Source organism: Eumetopias jubatus, unplaced genomic scaffold (genome assembly GCF_037043125.1).
Source record: "Eumetopias jubatus isolate StellerSeaLion01/CBP00866 unplaced genomic scaffold, mEumJub1_p1.0 scaffold_2, whole genome shotgun sequence".
Taxonomy (NCBI): Eukaryota; Metazoa; Chordata; class Mammalia; order Carnivora; family Otariidae; genus Eumetopias; species Eumetopias jubatus.
Window position 1 is genome coordinate 118,201,886 of NW_028274808.1, and position 21,576 is coordinate 118,223,461.

A 21,576-nucleotide genomic window follows, 5' to 3' on the forward strand; every position below is an offset into this window, starting at 1 on the left:
TGGATGTGTATGGTTACATAGTGATACCCTAATTTCATACCAGTGATTGTAATGTTAGTCTTTGTCTCACTTTCTCAAGGAGTACACGTGTTAGGGTACCTTTGCTTAACACTTGTTTATGGATAAATGAATTTATATAACATGCTTTTCTTAAGCAGTATATAAAAAGTATATATTTTTAAAAGGTGGATTATACTACTATAATATGAAATCTGTTTTTATCAAAGTTATTTTGCCCTCTCCTATGATAAAACTCCAACCTTTTGTGAATATAACTGCTTCTGAAAATAATGATTTGTTGGGAGTGGGGGATAGAGAATCATTTCCAGCTTTTGATGGAAAGAAAGTGGTGGAGTTCAAGGTGGCTTATTCTTTCATGAAATTAGGTTGACCCATCATCATACATGAAGATAATTGTTAAATAGCTACAGCTGTCCAGATAGTTCTTAATCCATGAACAAGAGTATGCTTAAGGGCACAAACTCTGGAGCCAGACCTCTTGGCTTCAAAACCTGAGTGACCTTGGGCAAGTGACCTATCATCCTCTCTCGGATTCAATTTCCTTATCTGTCAAATGGAAGTAATACTAGTACCTATCTCATAAGGTTAGAGTGAAGATTAAATGTGTCAGTATATGAAAATAGTGCCTGGTATGGGGCACCTGGGTGGCTCAGTCATTAAGCATCTGCCTTCGGCTCAGGTCATGATCCCGGGATCCTGGGATCAAGCCCCGCATCAGGCTCCCTGCTCGGCGGGAAGCCTACTTCTCCCTCTCCCATTCCCCCTGCTTGTGTTTCCCTGTTTCGCTGTGTCTCTCTCTGTCAGATAAATAAATAAAATCTTAAAAAAAAAAAATAGTGCCTGGTAAATAATAAGTAATAAAAGTTTTGGCAATTTTTATTATTATTAAAATTGTTATTAATTGAGAAATTCTTGTTTAATCTATTTATATTTTAGATGGTTGACACAGATAAACAGAATTTGAAAGCCAAAAATACTCAAGCACTGATTGCGAATGTTGAAGATAATGAGCTAACTGAGCAACAGAGAAAGATATTTTCTTTAATACAGGAGAAAAATAAACTGCAACAAATGTTAGAGAGTATTACATCAGAAAAGGAACAATTACAGACTGACCTAAGGGAAAATATTGAAATGGTAGTATTTAAGCACTGTATACTTAGCTGTATGTTTTTGTCTTGTATGTTCTGGATTTTTACAACAATACTGAGGCATAATTTACATGTGAGAAATGTATCTGATGCAAGTGTATAGTCTGATGACTTTTGACAAATGTTTCTACTTGTGTACCCTCTACCCCAGTCAAGGTGTAGAACATTTGCCTCACCCTACAGAGTTCTCTTGTGCCTTGACCCAGTCAATTCCAATCTCACTCTCTACCCCATATAATCACTGTCCTGACAGTTTTTAAGCATTGGTCACTTTGTCTCTTCTAGAACTCCATACAAATAGAATCATACAGCATGTACTCTTTTGTACCTACTTTTTTACATTCCTTTTTATTGCTGGGTAGTGTTCCATGTATGAATAGGCCACAAGTTGTTTTGCCTTTCTCCTGTTGATGGAAACCTGAGTTCTGTCCAGTGTTTGGCTATTTTGAGTGAAGCTGCTGTAAACATTCTTACACAAAACTTTTTATGAACATTTTTTTAAAAATTTCTCTGGGGTATCTAAATGGAATATCAGGGTCATAGCAAATTACTAGACTGATTTCCAAAGTAGATGTACCATTTTACATTCCCATCAGCAAATTAAGAGAATTCTGATGGCTCCACATCCTCACCAATGCTTCCTATTATTGGTGTTTTCAATTTTAGCCATCCTATTGAGTATGTACCTCATTGTTTTCATTTGCCTTTCCCTAATGATTAAGGATATTGATCATCTTTTCATATGTTTATTGGCCATTGCATATCTTTCTATAAATTATCTGTTCTCTCAGTGATGTGTTGTAGATTTTAGTGTACAGATCTTGTCCATATTTTGTTAAATTTGTTCCTAAATTTTTTTTATTCTGTTATAATTTTTAAACTTCATTTTTAATTATTTGTTGTTAATGTTTGCCATATTGTCAAATCTACTTTAGTTTTTTTTCTGTATTTGGGACAATATTGAAATTCACATTTTTAGAAGTTTGCTGTGGATTTCAGGAGAACCTGACCTTTTGTGTAATTTTCCATATTTCTTGGGATTGTCTGGTCAAAAGAGCTAAGTTTAAATAAGAATACAGACAAAAGTCATAGTCTGTTCTTGGTCTCATATTTGCAATGTTTTTATGGTCATGATACGTGAGAATGTCACTGTTTAAGCTTATAACTAGGGTTAGCCCAAGTCATGCTAGCAAAGGATGGCTGCCATTTTGAGCTTGCTGTTAACTGGTGCCCTAAATCATAACCATTCTAGCATATGAAAAGCCCATAACTGTAGTCTTGTCATCAGTCCATGAAAGCTTAGAAACAGTCTCCTTTGGCTTAAGGGTAGAAAACGGGCAAACCTCTCGAGACAGAATACCAAATCCAGTTCTAATTTTCATGATAGGAATATAAGTGGAGCAATAAAGAAACAGCATAAAAAGCAGATGCTTGGCATCTATATGATTAAATTAAAGACTTTCTTTTTAAGGTAGTCTTTTCCAATAGAATTTGCCATGATTTCTTCATTTTTAGGCTGAGGTAAATGCTGATTTTTACCTGATTTTATAAATGTAATACTAATTTTAATCTCAACTTTTTTTTAATTCTAGACTATTGAAAACCAAGAAGAATTAAGAATTCTTGGAGATGAACTTAAAAAGCAACGAGAGATCATTGTACAAGAAAAGAACCACACCATAAAGAAAGAGGAAGAGCTTTCTAGGACCTATGAGAAGTTAGCAGCAGTTGAAGAAAAGCTAAAGGAAAAGGTGAATTTTAAAGTTACCTTCCTAGCCATATTATATTTCCTGACTAAACTTTTTTTTAAATACATTTTGATTGCTATAGAGCTAAGTTCTAGAAATAGCATTATCTCCCAAATGAACACATTTTAATGCTAATTATTTATGTGGACAGTTTCAACTCATACCTATATCTTAACCAACACTCTTTGTGAGGATTATATTACCCTAGTCTTTAGATGAGAGAGAAGGCTTTGATTCATCTAAATTATCATATAATATATTCATTCATCAGAAACTTATTGGGAGGGGCGCCTGGGTGGCTCAGTCGGTTAAGCGACTGCCTTCGGCTCAGGTCATGATCCTGGAGTCCAGGGATCGAGTCCCACATCGGGCTCCCTGCTCAGCAGGGAGTCTGCTTCTCCCTCTGACCCTCCTCCCTCTCGTGCTTTCTATCTCTCATTCTCTCTCTCTCAAATAAATAAATAAAATCTTTAAAAAAAAAAAAAAAAGAAACTTATTGGGAACTCCCCATAGCCCAAATGCTGTTCTGGGTCTTGAGATCCATTAGTCAGTAACACAAAGATCCTTCCTTTATAAAGATATAGTACTGATTCTTTAAAATGTAAGATTTATGACTGTTACCATCTCTTAGACATTTACAGTTTCCTGACTCATTTATTTTATGGAAGTAAGGTGCTGTTGTAATATTTGTATAAGGGCTAAGACTCTTGTAATAATTGTATTGCCCAAGTAATTCTAAAATGTACCCGCTGAGGTCTTTCTGTTTACTCTAAGGACAGTGCCACATGCATTATAAATAATATATTGTGATTTCCATTGCGCTTCTGTGGAATGTTTTTCTCTTAATATACTCTTAATTCTCCTCCCTTTCACTATAACCTAATTAAATTTACTAAAACCTGATGTCTGTTTCATACTCAGCCTAAAGAAGTGAAATTAATAGGCTTATGTAAAAGTTAATGCCTCAGTATTGAGCACTGGGTATTACATAAGATTGATAAATCACTGACCTCTACCTCTGAAACTAATAATACATTATTCATTAATTAATTGAACTGAAAAAAAGAGATAGACTTATACATATTTATGAACTTTAAAAAAAGTGAATGCCTCACTAAAAATAACAACTCAGGAAACAACACATGTTGGCGAGGATGCAGAGAAAGGGGAACCCTCCTACACTGTTGGTGGAAATGCAAATTGGTGCAGCCACTCTGGAAAACAGTATGGAGGTTCCTCAAAAAGTTAAAAATAGAGCTACCATACAACCTGGCAATAAAACTACTGGGTATTGACCCAAAGGATACCAACAGTGATTCGAAGGGGCACATTCATGCCAGTGTTTATAGCAGCAATGTCCACAATAGCCACAATATGGGAAGAGCCCAGATGTCTACCAACAGATGAATGGATAAAGAAGATGTGGTATATACATATTTACAATGAAATATGACTCGGCCATCCAAAAAAATGAAATCTTACCATTTGCAATGATGTGGATGGAGCTAGAAGTTATGCTAAGCAAAACAAGTCAGAGAAAGACAAATACCATATGATTGTACTCATAGGTGCAATTTAAGAAACAAAACAGATGAACATAAGGGAAGGAAAGGAAAAATAAGATGAAAACAGGGAGGAAGGCAAAACATAAGAAATTCTGAACTATAGGAAACAAACTGAAGGTTGCTGGAGGGGAAATTTGGGGAAGGTACTTGAAGTAATGATCACTGGGTGTTATATGCAAGTGATAAATCACTAAATTCTACCTCTGAAACTAATACTACACTATACGTTAATTAAATTGAATTTAAATAAGTTTAATTTAAAAAAAAGTTAATGCCTCAGTGTTTTTTGGGCCACCCCATAAGGACCTTATTAGAAGTAAAAATAGATTATCCACAAGTTTTTAAGAGTTGAGGAATTATAGTTATTTGGCAACTATATCTTTAAATTTAATTAGTCTCTTTTCAAGTTTTTCTCATTTTCACTTTGCCTCCTTGATTAACCTACTGACACTGTATTAGTTTCCTAGACCCTCTGTATCAAATTACCATAAACTTGGTGGCTAAAGAACAACAGAAATTTATTGTCAGATTTCTGGATTGTAGTGGTCCAAAATCAAGTTGCTGGCAATACCATACTCCTCTGAAGGCTCTAGGGAAGAATCTTGCGTCTAATAACTATCCTTGGCTCCCAGCTCTCCTTGGTGTCCTGGGCTTATAGCTCTATCACTCTTATCTCTGCCTCCATCTTCACAGGACTTTCTCTGTGTCTCTGTGTGTCCTTTTTTGCCTCTTACAAGGACACTCTCATTGCATTTAGGGCCCACCCCAATCCAATAGGATTTCTTCTCAATCCTTAATTAATTACATGTGCAAAAACCGTACTTCCAAGTAAGGTCATATTCTGAAGTTCTGAATCGACTTGAATTTTGGGTAGGACACTATTCAACCTACTACAGTCACTATGCTTAGAAGGTTACTTTACTTTTATAGCTGCTTGTCTGTTTACATTGGGAGTGTAGGCAGGGCTGTGATAATGATTATTTCCATTCAGCAAAGTACATTTTACATGAGATTTTAAGAGTATATAGGCAAAATGGTAATTAAAAATTTTATTTCTTAAGAACCAACAACTACAAGAAAAACAGCTACAAGTTCTTAGTATACAAGAAGAAATGAATGAGATGCAGGAAAAGATGAATGAAATAGAGAATTTGAAGAATGAACTAAGGAAGCAAGAATTAACATTAGAACGTATAGAGATGGAGAGGCAAGAGTTGGCTCAGAAGCTCCATGAAAATTATGAGGAAATGAAATCCATAACCAAAGAAAGAAATGATCTAAAGGAATTACGGGAATCATTTGAAATAGAGAGAAAGAAACTTAAAGGATACATAAAAGAAATCGAAGTTAGAGTAAGTTATTACCCTTTTCTTTCATCATCTATTAAATGTTTCTTTAAAACGGAGCCAATTGGAAAAGGGGGAGGCAATGTTAGGATGATGTGGTTATAATATTCTTTAAATTCCACTTGCTAATAAAGGGTCTAGAAACAAAAGAAGAACTAAAAATTACTCACGTGCATCTTAAAGAACAAGAAGAAACTATTGATGAACTAAGAAAAAACATTTCTGAGAAGACAGCTCAAATAATAAATATTCAGAAGGACTTAGAAAAATCCAGTGTTGAATTACAAGAAAAGGTTTGTCTCTTCTCTCCTTTGTCCCTTCTTCTTTTCTTTTTTATTTCAAGGAAAGGTGAGCAATAAGTAGTGACTGTGTGAATAGTTCATTCATTTATTGGATACTATTTGTTGAGTCTGTAACGTGGCAGGCAGAGTCCTGGGTTATAGAAATAAAATGGGAACAAGGTGAACAAAATTTCTATGATCATAGAGCTGACTCTAGTGGAAAGAGGTAACTGGTAAATAAGCAAACAAATGAGTAAGGTAATGTGAGATAATGGCAAGTGCCATAGAGAAAATGAAACATTGGGATAACTGAACCAACCTAGGTTAAAGGCCACTGTGTGCAAGCCTTTGAAACTAGATATGATTAAGACATTGTTCTCTCCCCCCAAGTGTGGGCGTATAAAATAATCCCTCAATTCCAGTAGGAAAAATGCAGAAATATGATATGCAAAGTTACATGGAACCACTAATGACCATAGGAAATGGGAATCAATCTGTAAACATAAAAAAATTGAGACATAGCATTGACGCTCATCTGAGAATGAGGGACCATTCGTTTATTGAGATATAATCTGCTCAATGATGACTTTTCTCCTGTGGCATTTGGGAACTAGTATAGAAATGAAGAAGTGTGCAGCTGACTAAATTGACAGTGTGTTAGCCAAGTATAAGAACTGATTCACTTTGGATGTAAGCTGGAGCAAAAGAAAATTATGGCGGAATATGACCAGCAGAAAAGTCATGAGTAGCTTTGGTAGGAATCAAGGGAAAATGAATAAATTGGAGTTCGTGATCCACAGTAGGCTGTGGGCTCAGGATCACTTTTATTTCTGTGGATAATATCCTCATCTTTTCTCTTTAAAGAATTATGATAACACAGCAGCAGCTCCTTCTGCCCCTGGTCCTGTCCCTGTGCTTTAATAGAATCTCCTTCTGGCGTCCGCGCGCGCGCGCACACACACACACACACACACACACCATAGTGATAATCAGAGTAACCTTGGTATTTTATGCACATCACAAGATCCCAGTGCTTCGTGAGGAGCAGGCGCTAGTGCCTAATGTGAAAGAAGTCAGTGATACTCAGGGGGCAGTGGATGAAGTGGAGCTATTGGAGAAGCAATTCAAAACCAAGGATTCAGTGACATCGGCACGCATAGAAATAGAAAGGCTTGAATTGACTGAAAAACTTCCAGAAAGTCATGAAGAAACAAAATCTCTAACTGAGGAAAGAGACAAGCTTCAAACGATGCAAGAAGCAGTTCAGGTTGGACAAGACCAGCTGCAAGAAGACATTAGAGAAACGTTGGCTGAAGTAAGTTTCATCCTTTCCTTCCATTTAATAAGTGTTTTATAAGAATCAAGTCTTTGGAAAAGGAAGCACTTGTGTTGTATTTATAATGTTACTATCATGTTTTCTTTAAATGTCTCTTAATTATGAAGTGATTGGAAACAGAACTAAAAATATAAATACTAAAAAACTGTTGAAATTGAGAGAAATGCTTCAGAGAAGACAGTGGTCTTCTTAAATATTTAAAAATGATTTAGAAAAAGCAATGCTAAAGTACAGGAAAGGATAAAGCCAGAAAAACCATTTTCTTTCCTTCTTTAAATCTATTCCTACAGCATCTCATAAGGCACTTCCTCAGTACCTGAAACCAAAATCTGAGAATCACCCTCCCCAGTATCCTTTCCTCCCATTCACTCTATAATCCAAGCACCAAACCTTGTTGATTTTAAGAGGTGTGTGTGTGTGTGTGTGTGTGTGTGTGTGTGTGTGTGTGTGTGTGCCTATATGTGTGTGAAATCTTCCATCTTTTCTCCCCACATTGCCAACACCTTAAACCAAGCCACCATAATCTCTGTCCCTGGCTTTCTGTGGTAGCCTCCTTATTGGTCTCCCCATATTCATTCCTCTACTTCTGTAATTCATTCCCCGTTCTGAACCCAAGTAATCTTTTCTTCTTAAAACCCTTTAATAGTCTGTTGCTACTCTTGAACTAAAGACTGGAATCCCTCACATGGCCTCTGAGGCCCTGGGTCCCATTCCTTGCTGGTCTCCAGCCTTATTTCTGCTCACTCTTAGCCCTGCTCATGATGCTCCAGCATTGTGCTTCTACACATCATGGCTTTCAGATGTTCTGGTCTCCCCACCTGCATCATTTCCATACGCCCTTACCTAACTAGTGCTCTCATCCTTCAGTTCTCAACTGAAGCTTTCCATCCCCCAGGAAGCCCTTCCTAACCACTCAGGGTAAGTTAGGCTTGCCACATACATACCCTGCAGGAACCCAGAACCTCTGTTTGGTAAGATTTGGCATAATGTCCATCTTTCCCTCTAAAGTGCAAGTCTCAGGAGGGCAAAGATCATGTAAGTCTCATTTACCATTGTATCTCCAGCCTCTAATACGATAGTAACAACACAATGAACCCTAAGGAAATAAGTGTTCAATACCTGAGTAATGACAAGTGGGAGAGTGGAAAGAATGCTCTGTAATGAGCCACTGAATCCTGACTTAATCGTTTTAGAAAATGTCCTGATTTCTTTCTTTGGTTGTCAACTCTATTGTTTTAGGATTCTCTTAAGATTCAGGAGCCTCAAGATCAACAAGATCAGACCTTCAATGTGAAAGAAAAGGATGATGAGGCTGAGGAAATCCTGAGCAAGCTGGAGCAACTGCAGGAGCCACTCGAAGCTGGAGAGGCAGCACTGCCACAAGTGGGCATGGAAAGGCTCAAGATGGCCGAGAGGCTGCAAGAAGTTCCTCAGTCTGAAACTCACCAGCTCAAAGAGAACATGAGAGAAATTACAGCTAAGGTAGGTTTCATCCTTTCCCTGTGTGCTTTTTTTATTATTGTTATTTTATAAGCAGATATTTTTGTAAAAATTAAACCTTTGGGAAAAGGAGTTAGAGTATAATGGTTATAATGTTTCTATAAATTTCTCAACAATTTCCTCTAATAATAAAGCACCTGAAAACCGAAGAGGAACTGAAAGTTGCTCATTGTCACCTGAAAGAACAGGAGGAAATTATTGATAAGCTGAGAGTGAATCTTTCAGAGAGGGAAACTGAACTCTCCAGCCTTCGAAAGGAATTAGAAACAACCAATGATGAATTACAGAAAAAGGTAAATTGGGGGTGAAGGACATGAAGGAGAAAACCTGAGGGAGCTAGCTAACTGAACTACAGAAACTAATTTTGCATACTAGATTGTTATGCAGAACATCCTGGGTGTTTTTCCTTCAAAAACAAAAACAGATCAATCGGTTAAGCGGCTGCCTTCAACTCAGGTCATGATCTCAGGGTCCTGGGATCAAGCTCCGCACTCAGCGGGAAGCCTGCTTCTCCCTCTCCCTCTACCCCTCCCCCCCATCCCCTTGCTATCTCTTTCTCTCTGTCAAATAAAATCTCTAAAAAAAAAATACAAAAACAGATCTATATATATACACACATACATATATAAACACACACATTTTACGTGTATGTATATTTTGGCTGTTAACTTATTATTATTTTAAGATCCAAGAGCTCCATGAGAAACACGAACAATTTATTAGCACCAAAGAAATCATTGAGACTCAGGAAAAAATGAGTGAACTGGAGCAATTAAAGGAGCAACTCAAAGTCAAAGATTCATCATTACAAAATATAGAAAGTGAGAGGCTCAAGTTGACTGAGAAACTTCAGGAAAGTCAAGACAAAATAAAAATTATAATGAAGGAAAGAGATGAACTGAAAAGGGTGCAGGAAGTTCTTCAAATGGAGAGAGAACAACTCAAAGAAAACATTAAAGAAACTGTAGCTGAAGTAAGTTTGCTTCTTCTAATCTTTTTTTAGGTACAAAAATAATGTTAAGGTAGTTAACAGTGATATTCACTGTTGTTTTATTAATTTTTATCCAATCACAAAGGGACTGAAAATCAAACGGGAACTAAAAACTACTTATGTTCTTTTGAAGGAGCACGAACAAACCATTAGTACAAGGAATATTTCAAAGAAGACAGACCAAGAAGCAAATATTGAGAGAGAGGTAGAAAACTCAGATGCTGAATCACAAGAAAAGGTAGGTCTTATTTTGTTAAGTTGGAAAATGACATCTGATTATTGTGTTGCTCATTTCCCTGTGGAAGAAAATAGTATATATACATTAGATAAAATGTAAAGATGACTGAATTTAGAAACAATTCCTCTTTTTCCTACAAATTTCTGCCTTTGTCCTAACTTGTTTTATTTTTTCTCAGATTCAAGAACTTCAGGAAGAAGAACATCAGCTTCTTAAGACGAAAGCTGTCAGTGAGACTCAGGAAAAAATATGTGACATGGAATACTTCAGGAACCAGTTTGAGGCCCAAAAGTCAACTCTGAAAAATAAAGAAATGGAGAATGTAAGGTTAACTCAGAGACTTCACAAAAACCTTGAAGAAATGAGATCTGTTACAAAAGAAAGAGATGATCTTAGGAGTGTAGAGGAGACTCTCAAAGTAGAGAGAGACCAGCTCAAGGAAAACCTGAAAGAAACTGTAATTAGAGTGAGTTGCCGTCTTTCCCCCATCCAGTAAATAGGACATCATGTCCTAAAAGAACCATGGGCTATCAAGAGGATTGGTGGGAGTGTAAAATTGGTCCAGCCTTGGGGAAGGTTGGAGGGGGACTATTTGGTACTATCTTTCAAATATTTCAATAAGTTTATTCATTGAGCCCAAAAGTCCAGTCATAACTATATATCCTGTACACATCAACACAATTGTGCAAAGCAAACAAAAAAATAGGGAAGATGCTAAATGTCGGTTAGCAGGGGACTGGTTAATTAAGGGCCGCACATTCAGACCAGTAAAGAAGGAGGTAGTGCCATGGTGCTGATTTGGAAGTATCCTATTACGAAAAGGGGTAAGTTGTGGAGTAATGTATCTAGCATGTATTGACATTTAAGACAAACTTAAAGGATGAGGTCTAACAGGGGCGGGGGGCATAATTACCTTTTACCCTCTCTCTGCCTTTCTACACACAGTTTGAATTTTGTTACTCTGAATATATCATTTTCCTTTTTCTAATGATAAAGGAGCTGGAAAAACAAGAGGAGCTAAGAATTGCTTACATGCATGTGAAAGAGCACCAGGAAACTATTGATAAACTCAAGGGCCTTGTTTCTGAGAAGACAGATGAAATATCAAATATGCAAATGGATTTAGAAAACTCAAATGCTGCCTTAAAAGCACAGGTATTTTTTTTTTTTTGCGAGTTTGAAGTAGGTCTTTTGTGTAATGAAACTAGATATGAATTAGCCTGAAATTGAAGACAAAGCTACTTAATTTCGAAAGTATTATTTAGCATTTTTTTCAATACCTATCTATATCTTAATTTATTGTATGATTATCTCAAGATCCAAGAACTTCAGGAGAAAGAACATCAACTTCTGAAGGCAAAAAATGATCTCCGAGAAAGTATGTATCAAACAGAGCAATTGAAGAAGCAATTAGAGGCCCAGAATTCAACCCTGGAAAGTGTAGAAACCGAGAAGTTAAAGTTGTGTCAGAAACTTCATGAAAACCTTGAAGAAATGAAATGTGTTACTGAGGAAAGAGATGCCCTCAGAAGTGCAGAGGGAACCCTTAGGATGGAGAGAGACCAGCTCAGGGAAAGCCTCAGAGAAAAAGAAGCTAAAGTAAGTCACTCTTCCTATACTAGTGAGTAAACACGATGTTTTCCTGACAGCAGTGAGCCATTCTTTGACATGAGTGGCAGTGTTGGTGTGAGTGAACTGATACAGACTTTCAGGCAGGTAATTTGATACTGTTCTAAAAATCAAATTCTGTAACTGGTAATTTTTTTGTAGACTTCATCCAACATGTATATTTATATACGTACACAAACACACATACACCACAAGGTTGTTCATTGTAGCAAATTTTAATAAAAATCTAAATTTAATAACAATCTAAATGTCCATCAGAAGGAAACTGGGTAAACATGAGCGATATATCAGAATACTATACAACACATAGAAAGAAAGAAAAGAAAGAAAGAGGAAAGGAAAGAAAAGAGAGAAAGAAAAAAGAAAAGAAGAGAAAGAAAGAAAGAAAGAAAGAAAGAAAGAAAGAAAGAAAGAAAAGAAAGAAAAGAAAGAAAGAAAGAAAAGAAAGAAAGAAAGAAATAGATTTGAATGTCCTGATTTGGAAGCCCAAATGACTCTTAGAAGGAAAAGCAAGCTGTAGAATAGTATATGGATCATGTGTCTGCCTCTCAAAAGTAGGAATAGGTTGTGGGGAGGTGGGGACAGGGAAAGGGAGGCAGGGAAACCTTATAACTTCCTAACAAAGATGTAGAATAAGAAGTAATAGTTTTATTATTTATACTAAGGAAATATATCACTTTCAGAAAAAAAATACTAGTTAATATTAAGCCGTGTCACCATTCTTAAAATTTCTCTAATGATAAAGGAGCTGGAAAAACAAGAGGAACTAAGAATCGCTTACGTGCATGTGAAAGAGCACCAGGAAACTATTGATAAACTCAAGGGCCTTGTTTCTGAGAAGACAGATGAAATATCAAATATGCAGATGGATTTAGAAAGTTCAAATGCTAAATTACAAGAAAAGGTATGGAGAATGTGCTGGTTTGGATATTTGATTTATTTGTGCATAAGCTCCTTTGGGGATGTAAAATGGTTTAGCCACACTGGAAAACATCTTGGCAGTTTTACTAGTGCTGAACATACACCTGCCTGTGGCTCAGCATTTCTGTTCCTTGAGTATGTACCTAAGAGGAAAAAATGCATACTTCCACATAAAGTTATGTTCAAGAATGCTCATAACAGTTCTATAATCATAACAGCAAAAAATGGAAAACAAGTAAAATGTCTAGCTATAGGAGAATGGATAAATACATTGTGATTTTTAAGTTCAAAAGCAGGCAAGACTTATCTAGGATGAAAAAAGTTCAGAATAGTGGTTAGCTCTAGGAGGGGGGCATAGAGGAACCTTAGGGGGTGCTAGACATGTTTTAAATTTTAGTCTGGGTTATAATTATATAGATGTATACATACGTCAAGAATAATTAAGCTATACACTTAAGATTAATATACTTATATATGTTATACCTCAAAAGAAAATAAATTTTGTGTGAAATTTTGTAGAATATTAATGAGCAACATAGGAAGACTATTGTCTTAATCGATTTAGAAACTCTCCTTCCCTTAAAAACTGTCTTATTCCTAACACATTATTTTATGATTATCTTAAGATTCAACAACTTAAGGCAAATGAACATCAACTTTTTAAGTTAAAAGAAGATGTCAGTGAGTCACAGAAAAAAATGTCTGAAATAGAGCGAATGAAGAAACAATTCAAGGCCCAAAGTTTAACTCTGGACAAAATAGAAATGGAGAATTTAAATTTGGCTCAGAAGCTTCATGAAAACCTTGAAGAAATGAAATCTGTAATGAAAGAAAGAGATAATCTGAAATTGGAGAGAGACCAGCTCCAGGCAAACCTACAGGAAACCAAAGCTAGAGTGAGTTGTGCTCTTTCTACCCATCCAGTAAATGTGTCGTTCATACCAGAAGCTTCCTTCTTATAACAGTTGGTGAAAACGTAAATGTCACAACCTTTTAGGGAGACAGTCTGACACTGCCTTATTAAAGATTTGTCCGCATATACATCTGCTATAGCGATTCCACCTGTAGTAATTTATCCTACCAATACATTCACACATTTGGACAGAAATACAGCTGCATTCACTGCAACATTGTTAGTGCTGACAAAAATCTAGAAGTAATCCAAGTGTCTATCAATAAGGCACTGGGCTAAGTAGGGTACATCTGTATAATGGATTACTAAGCTTGAGAATGGGGCCCTTTTTATGTGTTACTGATTTAGAATAATCCCCAAGTGGTATGAGAGGGAGGAAAGCAGCAGCAGAGATCACCAAGCAGCCCAACGAGGCTGGGGAAGGCTAGGGATAGGGACTTTAGTTTATATCCTTCTGTACGGGTCTAATCTGGGGGTGGTATGCTGGTTGTTTTTAACTATAGCGTGCATTTTTTAAGATTTTGTTAAACTGGTTCATCATTAAGGAAAGGTAATATGCCTTGATATCATGATATTTCTCAATTTCTTCTAATAAAGGATTTGGAGACACAACAGGAACTAAAAATTGCTCACATGCATTTGAAAGAACACCAAGAAACTATTGATAAATTCAGAGAGAGAGTTTCAGAAAAGACAACTCAGATTTCAAATATTCAAAAGGATTTAAATAAATCTAAAGATGAATTACAGCAAAAGGTATGTGTTGTTTTGTTCTTTGGAGAGTAACTGTCCAAAATCATTTGTGGAATGAGAAACAATATGGATACAGATATATAGAGATAGAGATAGAGATGTACATATATAACCAGCAGACACTGTTTGCCTTCCTTGAAGGAATTGTACTTGCCTTCTAACTTGTTTTATAATTATCTCAAGATACAAGAACTTCAGAAAAAAGAGCTTCGACTTCTTAAAATGAAAGAAGATGTCAATAAAACTCATAAAAATATAAACAAAATGGAACAATTGAAGCAGCGATTTGAGGCCCAAAATTTATGTATGCAAATGGATAACTTACACTTGACTCAGAAACTTCATAAAAGCCTTGAAGAAATAAGAATTTTAGCTAAAGAAAGAGATGAGCTAAGAAAGATAAAAGAGTCTCTCAAAATGGAAAGAGACCAATTCAGGGAAACCTTAAGAGAAATGATAGCTAGAGTGAGTTCAGAATCTTCCCTTATTTAGTAACTGTCTATAAGAATCAAGCTTTTCTGGAAAGGGGAATAATTGGGTTTTGTTGTTGTTGTGGGATTTTTGGGTTTGTTTGGTTTCTTTTGTTTTGGGGGGAGGGGGTTTGTGGGGTTTTTTTTTCTTTTTTCTTTTTGGAAATTTCTACAAACAGTAAAGGATGATGGGAAAAGTATTACTATAATTTTTCACACAAATAGAAGATACAGTTTTAAAAGAAGCCAAAATATTTTTCAGAAAATATCATTTTAATTTATTTTTAAGAAAAGATTTGTTACATAAAGCAGACCATTTTCTTTAATGTAATTTTTAAAAGGCTTTTTTAAACCAGGAAATGGCATTATCCTCAATAGAAAAACATTTGAAGGACTAGATTTGTAAAAGAGTAAGTGCCCATTTCTCTGCCTCCACATGACAGTTTTAGGCATGCACTCTTCTCAGTGCCATTGGAGGCAAGTGGCCAGACATACGGTGGAAGGAATTTCAGCCAGTGTGACTGTCTTTACATGTTCAGAATCACGTCTTAAAAAACTCAGTTGAACCCTCTAGAAAATAACATAAAATTCAGACAAATAAGAAATTATATAAAATCTATAAAAATCTTTTTTTATTCTCATAATTCAACGAGAGTAGAAGACCCGAATCATTTTCAATATCAATAGAAACATGTACACTTGGGAACCATCCTTATGTGGACCCTAATGAAATTCATAAAGAAATTTAATTCATTCAACAAATATTTATTAGTCATTCTTCTAAGTAGTGTAGTGAATAAATGGGAGAAAACGTTTTGTTTTATACTTCTAATCACAAGTACAAAATGTAACAGGATACACATTTTGTGTTCCAAGGTGCTGGGAAGAGTATGAATAGAGATATTTCAGGTGGTTTTGCTAGTGTACTATTTGGCAGCAATTCAGAGACTAATTCTGACTCGGAAACTTAGAATCGTAAGAATCAGATGTAAATCTAATATCTAGTTTTCAACTCTGACGGTTACAGGAATAAATCCCATCTCAAAAAATATGTGGTTCTTCCACATTTTTTCTCAATGAGTTGAGGCCATTCACTACAACCTAATGGTACTCTTAATCGTTTTCTGGCCATTTTTAACTTTGTTTTTGAGTTACAAGTTTATAATTCCATTATTGAAATGATGTGAAAAAATGTAATTGGAAAAGCGTATAGACATTATATGTGAATGTAGTTATAGTTGAAGCCTTGTTTATTTCTTTGTACCAACATAGGACCAACAGAACCATAAAGAGGTGGTAAAATATGAAAAACAGTTACAATGTAATGAAAGACACCACCTCACAGAAAGCCTAAGAGAAAAATGCTCTAGGATAAAAGTAAGTGCCCTATGTTAAAATTACAAATGAATATTGGTACTCTTCCAAAGGCCTAAATGGAATCCAAGGAATGTCTGTGGAATGAATAAATAGATAATGGTCAATGTTTTTTTAAATTTTATAATCTAGTATAGGTGTGCATGTGGGTGCTTATGTACACACACAAACACACAAAACTGTGTGTTTTATTTTTTATTAATTTATTATTTTATTATTTATTATTTATTTTATTAATTTATTTATTTTAACACAAAACATATTTTAAGGCCCCACTGGAAAGGTGGGATTTGAGTAAATACCTAAAAGAGGTAAAGGATTAAGCCATATAGCTGGCTGGGGGAAGAACAGGATGAGAAGAAAAAATAGCGAGTACAAAGCTCCTGAGGCAGAAGAGTGCCTGGTGGGTTCCAGGAGCATCAAGAAGGGGGAAAGCTAATAAGAAATCAGGTCAGAGAGCTCATAAGGAAGACGCAGGCTGTGGGGCCTTAAAAGATCTTTGGGTTTTAATCTGAGTGAAATGGAGATCTATTGGAGGGTTTTGACCATGAGAGAGATGTGATCTGACTTACATTTTAAAGGGATGACTCTGATTGTTGTGTTGAAAATGGACAGAGTGGAAGCAGGAAGAACATTTGAGAGACTAAGTTCAATAATCCAGGCCAAGATGATGGTGGCTGAGCCTAAAGAGGTATCAATGGAAGCAGTGGGAAATATTTGAATTCTGAATATATGCTGAGGGAAAAGGCCAACACGATTAACTGTCACTGCTCTCCAAATGCAAGATCCCTAAAGACTTTTTGTGTGTGTTTTTATGTCACTTAGCACATTCCTATCAGAATATGTTTTAAAAGTACAAATGAATGACTACTACACAGTGCTGTTCCATAGCATAATGTGATTCATACTAAGACCAAAGGCAAGAATCCCCTTTCCAACATCCCAGATGAATGAACAGCTAGCTTTTCCTTAAGTTATTAAAAAGGAAGCTCATTATTGTCAGCAGGCCCTTGTTCTATTATTTAGCACCCTGAATTAAACGTGTTATTTCTTATATGACTAGCAATTTGAACTACTGTGTTCCTCCACCTGTACTTTGACCAGTGTGTCCCCTGTGCAGCCTCTAGTTGTTTGAGCTCAGAGGCCAGGCTTATTGAGTGTCTGCCAAATACACTAATATACCAGATGCTTTACCTCATGTGATATTCCTTATTGCCCCATTTACAAACGAGGCTTGAGGAGGAAGTTTAGTAGGTGCCCAAGGTCACATGGCTGGTAGAATCAGGATTTGAAATCGGGTATAAGTTTAAAAATTGTATATGGAAACATTTTTACAAATATAATTTTATTTCCCTTAAGCCATAATGTCTGTATATATTTTACAGATTACATAGATAGAGATATACTATAATATTTACTTCCCCCTAGAAAACTTTGTGGCAGTCATCATAGTCTTCATTGTGTAGTTGGGAAAATGGCTCAGTGATTTCCCTGGTCAGGAAGTAGCAGAGATAGAACCTGAACTCTAACTCTGATAAAAAGTTAGAAAACTCAGATTCTAGGCAGATGAATAGAAATGTGTAAAGAGGCTTCACCAAGCTGGCAAATAGCTAGCTTGATTCTTCGTCACTTGTTTGACCTGCAAACTCACATTGCCTACTGTAAACATGAGCCAGCATTCAGTCTTGAACTATAACACGTACTAGATTGAATTCCCTCATATTTATCCTCACTCTTTGTAGATGGTCATTTAATTCATGAATGCTCAAAAAAGGAAAAGAAAATGTATCAAAATGATAACCGTGGTTGTTTCTGGTTTTCTTTGTTACATTTGTTTAAATTTTTAAAATTTTCACAGTAATTAAATATTATTTCTATAATCCAAAATCAACAATAAGAGTTTCCTTTTTTTAAAAACACAAAGGTCTTAATTTGTTTCTGTACTACAGAAAATGTTAAAGCATAAATTTTGTTACAATTCTAGGGCAAGGATCATAGGGGAAGAGAGGAAAAAATGAAACGAGACAAAGCCAGAGAGGGAGACAAACCATAAGAGACTCTTAATGATAGGGAACAAACTGAGGGTTGCTGGAGGAGAGGGGGTGGAAGGATGGGGTAACTGGGTGATGGGCATTGGAGAAGGTGTGTGTTGTAATGAGCACTGGGTTTTTATATAAGACTGATGAATCACAAACTGTACCCCTGAAACAATACATTATATGTTAATTAATTGAATTTACATTTAAAAGTAAAATAAATTTAAAAATTAAAAGAAAAAAGCAATTCTAGGTCAAGCACTATTTGTTGTTAAATCAGGATGAATTGTTAAACTGAATGATTTCTAATTTTCCTTAGGAGCTTCTGAAGAGATACTCAGAGAGGTATAATCATTATGAGTGCTTAAATAGACTATCCCTTGACTTGGAGAAAGAAATTGAAACCCAAAAAGAGCTTTCAGTTAGAGTAAAAGCAAACCTCTCACTTCCATATCCACAAATCAAACAAATTCAAAAACTTCTCACTGCAAACCAAAGATGTTCAATGGAATTCCACAGAGTCATGAAGAAACTTCAGGTACTACCTTTTTTAGTAATATCTTTGTAAATATTGCTATAAATTTTAGTTTTAACATCAGTGCATTTAAGTCCTACTTTGGGAGTCGGCATATTTGCTATTTAGTATATTTACTGCTGAATTAAAGATTATGTGCATCTCAGAATAGTTATGTGCAGGATCCACTGTGCCTCTAGGACCTGTTCATTCAACAAAACTTGAGCTCTGCCTGTGAGCCTAGATATCATCATGGTGCTCAAGAGACAGATAGGAATAATATCTCAGAAATCTCCTAGTCTAGCGCATGAGGCAAACATATAAGCAGCTAGTAAGTGTAGTGACAGAAGCACGTGCAGGTTGTATCACAAACCAGATAAAGAATTACAGAAAATGAGATCACAGTAGAAGCTGGACTGAAGCAATAATGCTTAGAGTTCATTTTGCAGATGATGGGGAGCCACTGGGCCGTTATTTTTACGTTGTAGCAGTAGTGTGATCAGATTACCATTTTAGCTACTTCACTGTAGAAAAGCAATGAGTTTGTGGCAGAGAGAAGAGACAAAAGGCAGTTATAGTGGTCCAGATTAGATATTACAGGTGACCGTACTACTAGAAAAGGATTCATAGGCACGGGGAGGATAAAAGAAATTAAATATTCAGCAGCTTAAAATAGGAAGTTCATGTGATTGATAGTGAGGTAAGGAGGGAGATGTTTAGATTGAGTGCCAGAATTTGGGCATAGCCAGGTTTGTGGAGAGTGGTACCATCAACAAAAAAGAAAGAGGAGCAAGGCAGGCGAGACAGGAGAAGCGATCAGGTGTTTAGTTTGAGATATTTTGAGGTAGAAATACTCATGATGGAGCATTCAAGAAGAAAAACAAGTAGGCACTTAGTTATGAGTCTGGCATTTGTCTGGAGACAAGTCAGAACTAAAGATAAAGGTTTGGAATTCATCAGCATATACATGCTAGATAATACATGTGTGAGTAAGGTCACCCAGAAGGCATAATAGAAAAATAAGAGCCTTAGGATAAGATGAGAACTCTGGAAAAGATAAATTTTCAAAAGTCCGTAGCAGAAAAGAGAGCAACAAATGGGTTGGAGGTTGGAAATGGCAAAGAGACAGGAGAAAATCAAGCAAAAGTGCTATTGCTCAAGTCAGTGGAGGACAGCATGTCAAAGATGAAATGGTCAAGACTGGCAGATAGTTCAGACAGCCAGAATATGAACTGAAGAGATGCCCTCAATTTGTTGATAATAGAGCTTATTGTTGACCTTTGTTAGAGCAGTTTTAATTGAGTGGTTAGGGAAGAGCCAGACAATAAGAGGTTAAGGAGTGGTGGGAGATTGAGGAGGTAGGGAGTTGGTGTCTGTCTTTCCTCGGTAGATTGCCTCTCAGGCCCTGATATTCTTCCTGGCAATCAGATATCCAGAATGTATCCAGGAGGTCCATGGAACATATGACATTCAAATTATTGTCACCTTGATGCCAGACATCTAACTACATGTGAGAAGTACATCTTGAGGCTGGTATACCCACATTGGTTACCCAACCAAGGTAGGCAGGAGAGGGATGTTGAAAATGAACCTCAGGCATCTAGCTGGGGTACCTGCATGATTGGTGACATAGTTAACCAAAAAGTGAGCAGAAGAGAAAGGTGAGTTTATAGGGAAAGAGATTATGTTCCATTTTAACAGTGAATCGGAGGTAATTGTAGGACATCCATGAGGTGTAGCCCCTAGGGAATCCAAAGTAAGGAACTTGAAGTCTGGAAGTTATTCTCCCAAGATACTGAGAGGAAAAAATTGGGGATAGAGAGAGGCTCTTTCCTTCTTCCTCACTTACCAGAGGATATAGATAAACAAGATATACCATCCCACCTCTTGGTCTTGAGGGTTTAAAACTTCCTCTAAATGTGATAAAAGGTTCATTTCCCAATTTGTTTAATGTTTTTCTACAAGTATGTGTTAAGCCATGTTACAAAGATAAAGGAAGAACAACATGAATCCATCAATAAATTTGAAGTAGTTTTTATTGATGAAGTGGAAAAGCAAAATGAACTGCTAATTAAAATACAGCAGCTTCAACAAGATTATGATGTACCATCCAGAGAATTCATGGACCTCAAATTGAGCCAGAATATGGATCTACATATTGAGGTATAGTTTATTTTAAATGGTTTAATTAGATTTTAAGCCTTTTTCTTATATAGAGAGGGTACTTTTGCATGTGCTCAGAGCCATTTTCATTTTCCAGAAATTAAAAATAGGTTGCAGGGTGACCGCTGGCCAGATGTGAAGAGTGCCACGTAATGGACTAGCCAGCCGCTTTTCAGGACTCCACAGATACAGAAAAGTAGATTTAGTCCCAATAAGTGGGAATTCATAGAACCCCAGAATAAGTTTCCGAATGCTTTCTAAAACATCCTAGAGCTGCAGCTGGGAGTCTGGAACAATGTTATTACAGCAGCTCCTCATGGAGTATCTTGCTCTCACCCAGCAGTGTGAGGCTGGCATCCAGTTCCCAATGTGTGTGTAAGGCCTGGGTGCACAGAAAAGCTGCATGCAGCAGTACTGCATGTGTGTGATTAGTAGTCACAGATAGTTTTGGTGGTTTTTAATTCTAACAGGCAGAATTTGTAGACATTCCTTACATAGCTTATACTGCCAGATTTTTATTATTCAAATAACTAGAACAAAGTTTTGAATTAGAATTATATTTCTAATACAACTAAAATAAATTAGAATTATGTTTATTTCAAGATATTCAATATTAAGAATGAGAG

The 21,576-nt window shown here is 36.2% G+C and overlaps 1 protein-coding gene across 1 annotated transcript in view; it reads left to right on the forward strand.

Annotated features, from left to right (window-relative positions):
- CENPE (centromere protein E) overlaps positions 1-21,576 on the forward strand; it is an 82,402-nt gene that overhangs the window by 40,103 nt on the left and 20,723 nt on the right. The window contains exons 25-42 of the mRNA XM_028091205.2: positions 958-1,158; positions 2,765-2,923; positions 5,547-5,837; positions 5,966-6,124; positions 7,137-7,427; positions 8,688-8,930; positions 9,083-9,241; positions 9,634-9,921; positions 10,073-10,177; positions 10,356-10,643; positions 11,174-11,332; positions 11,495-11,776; positions 12,552-12,710; positions 13,354-13,623; positions 14,238-14,396; positions 16,136-16,240; positions 18,593-18,811; positions 20,753-20,950. Coding sequence (XP_027947006.2) covers positions 958-1,158; positions 2,765-2,923; positions 5,547-5,837; positions 5,966-6,124; positions 7,137-7,427; positions 8,688-8,930; positions 9,083-9,241; positions 9,634-9,921; positions 10,073-10,177; positions 10,356-10,643; positions 11,174-11,332; positions 11,495-11,776; positions 12,552-12,710; positions 13,354-13,623; positions 14,238-14,396; positions 16,136-16,240; positions 18,593-18,811; positions 20,753-20,950 — 3,735 coding nt within the window. The remainder of the gene's footprint in view (positions 1-957; positions 1,159-2,764; positions 2,924-5,546; positions 5,838-5,965; positions 6,125-7,136; positions 7,428-8,687; positions 8,931-9,082; positions 9,242-9,633; positions 9,922-10,072; positions 10,178-10,355; positions 10,644-11,173; positions 11,333-11,494; positions 11,777-12,551; positions 12,711-13,353; positions 13,624-14,237; positions 14,397-16,135; positions 16,241-18,592; positions 18,812-20,752; positions 20,951-21,576) is intronic.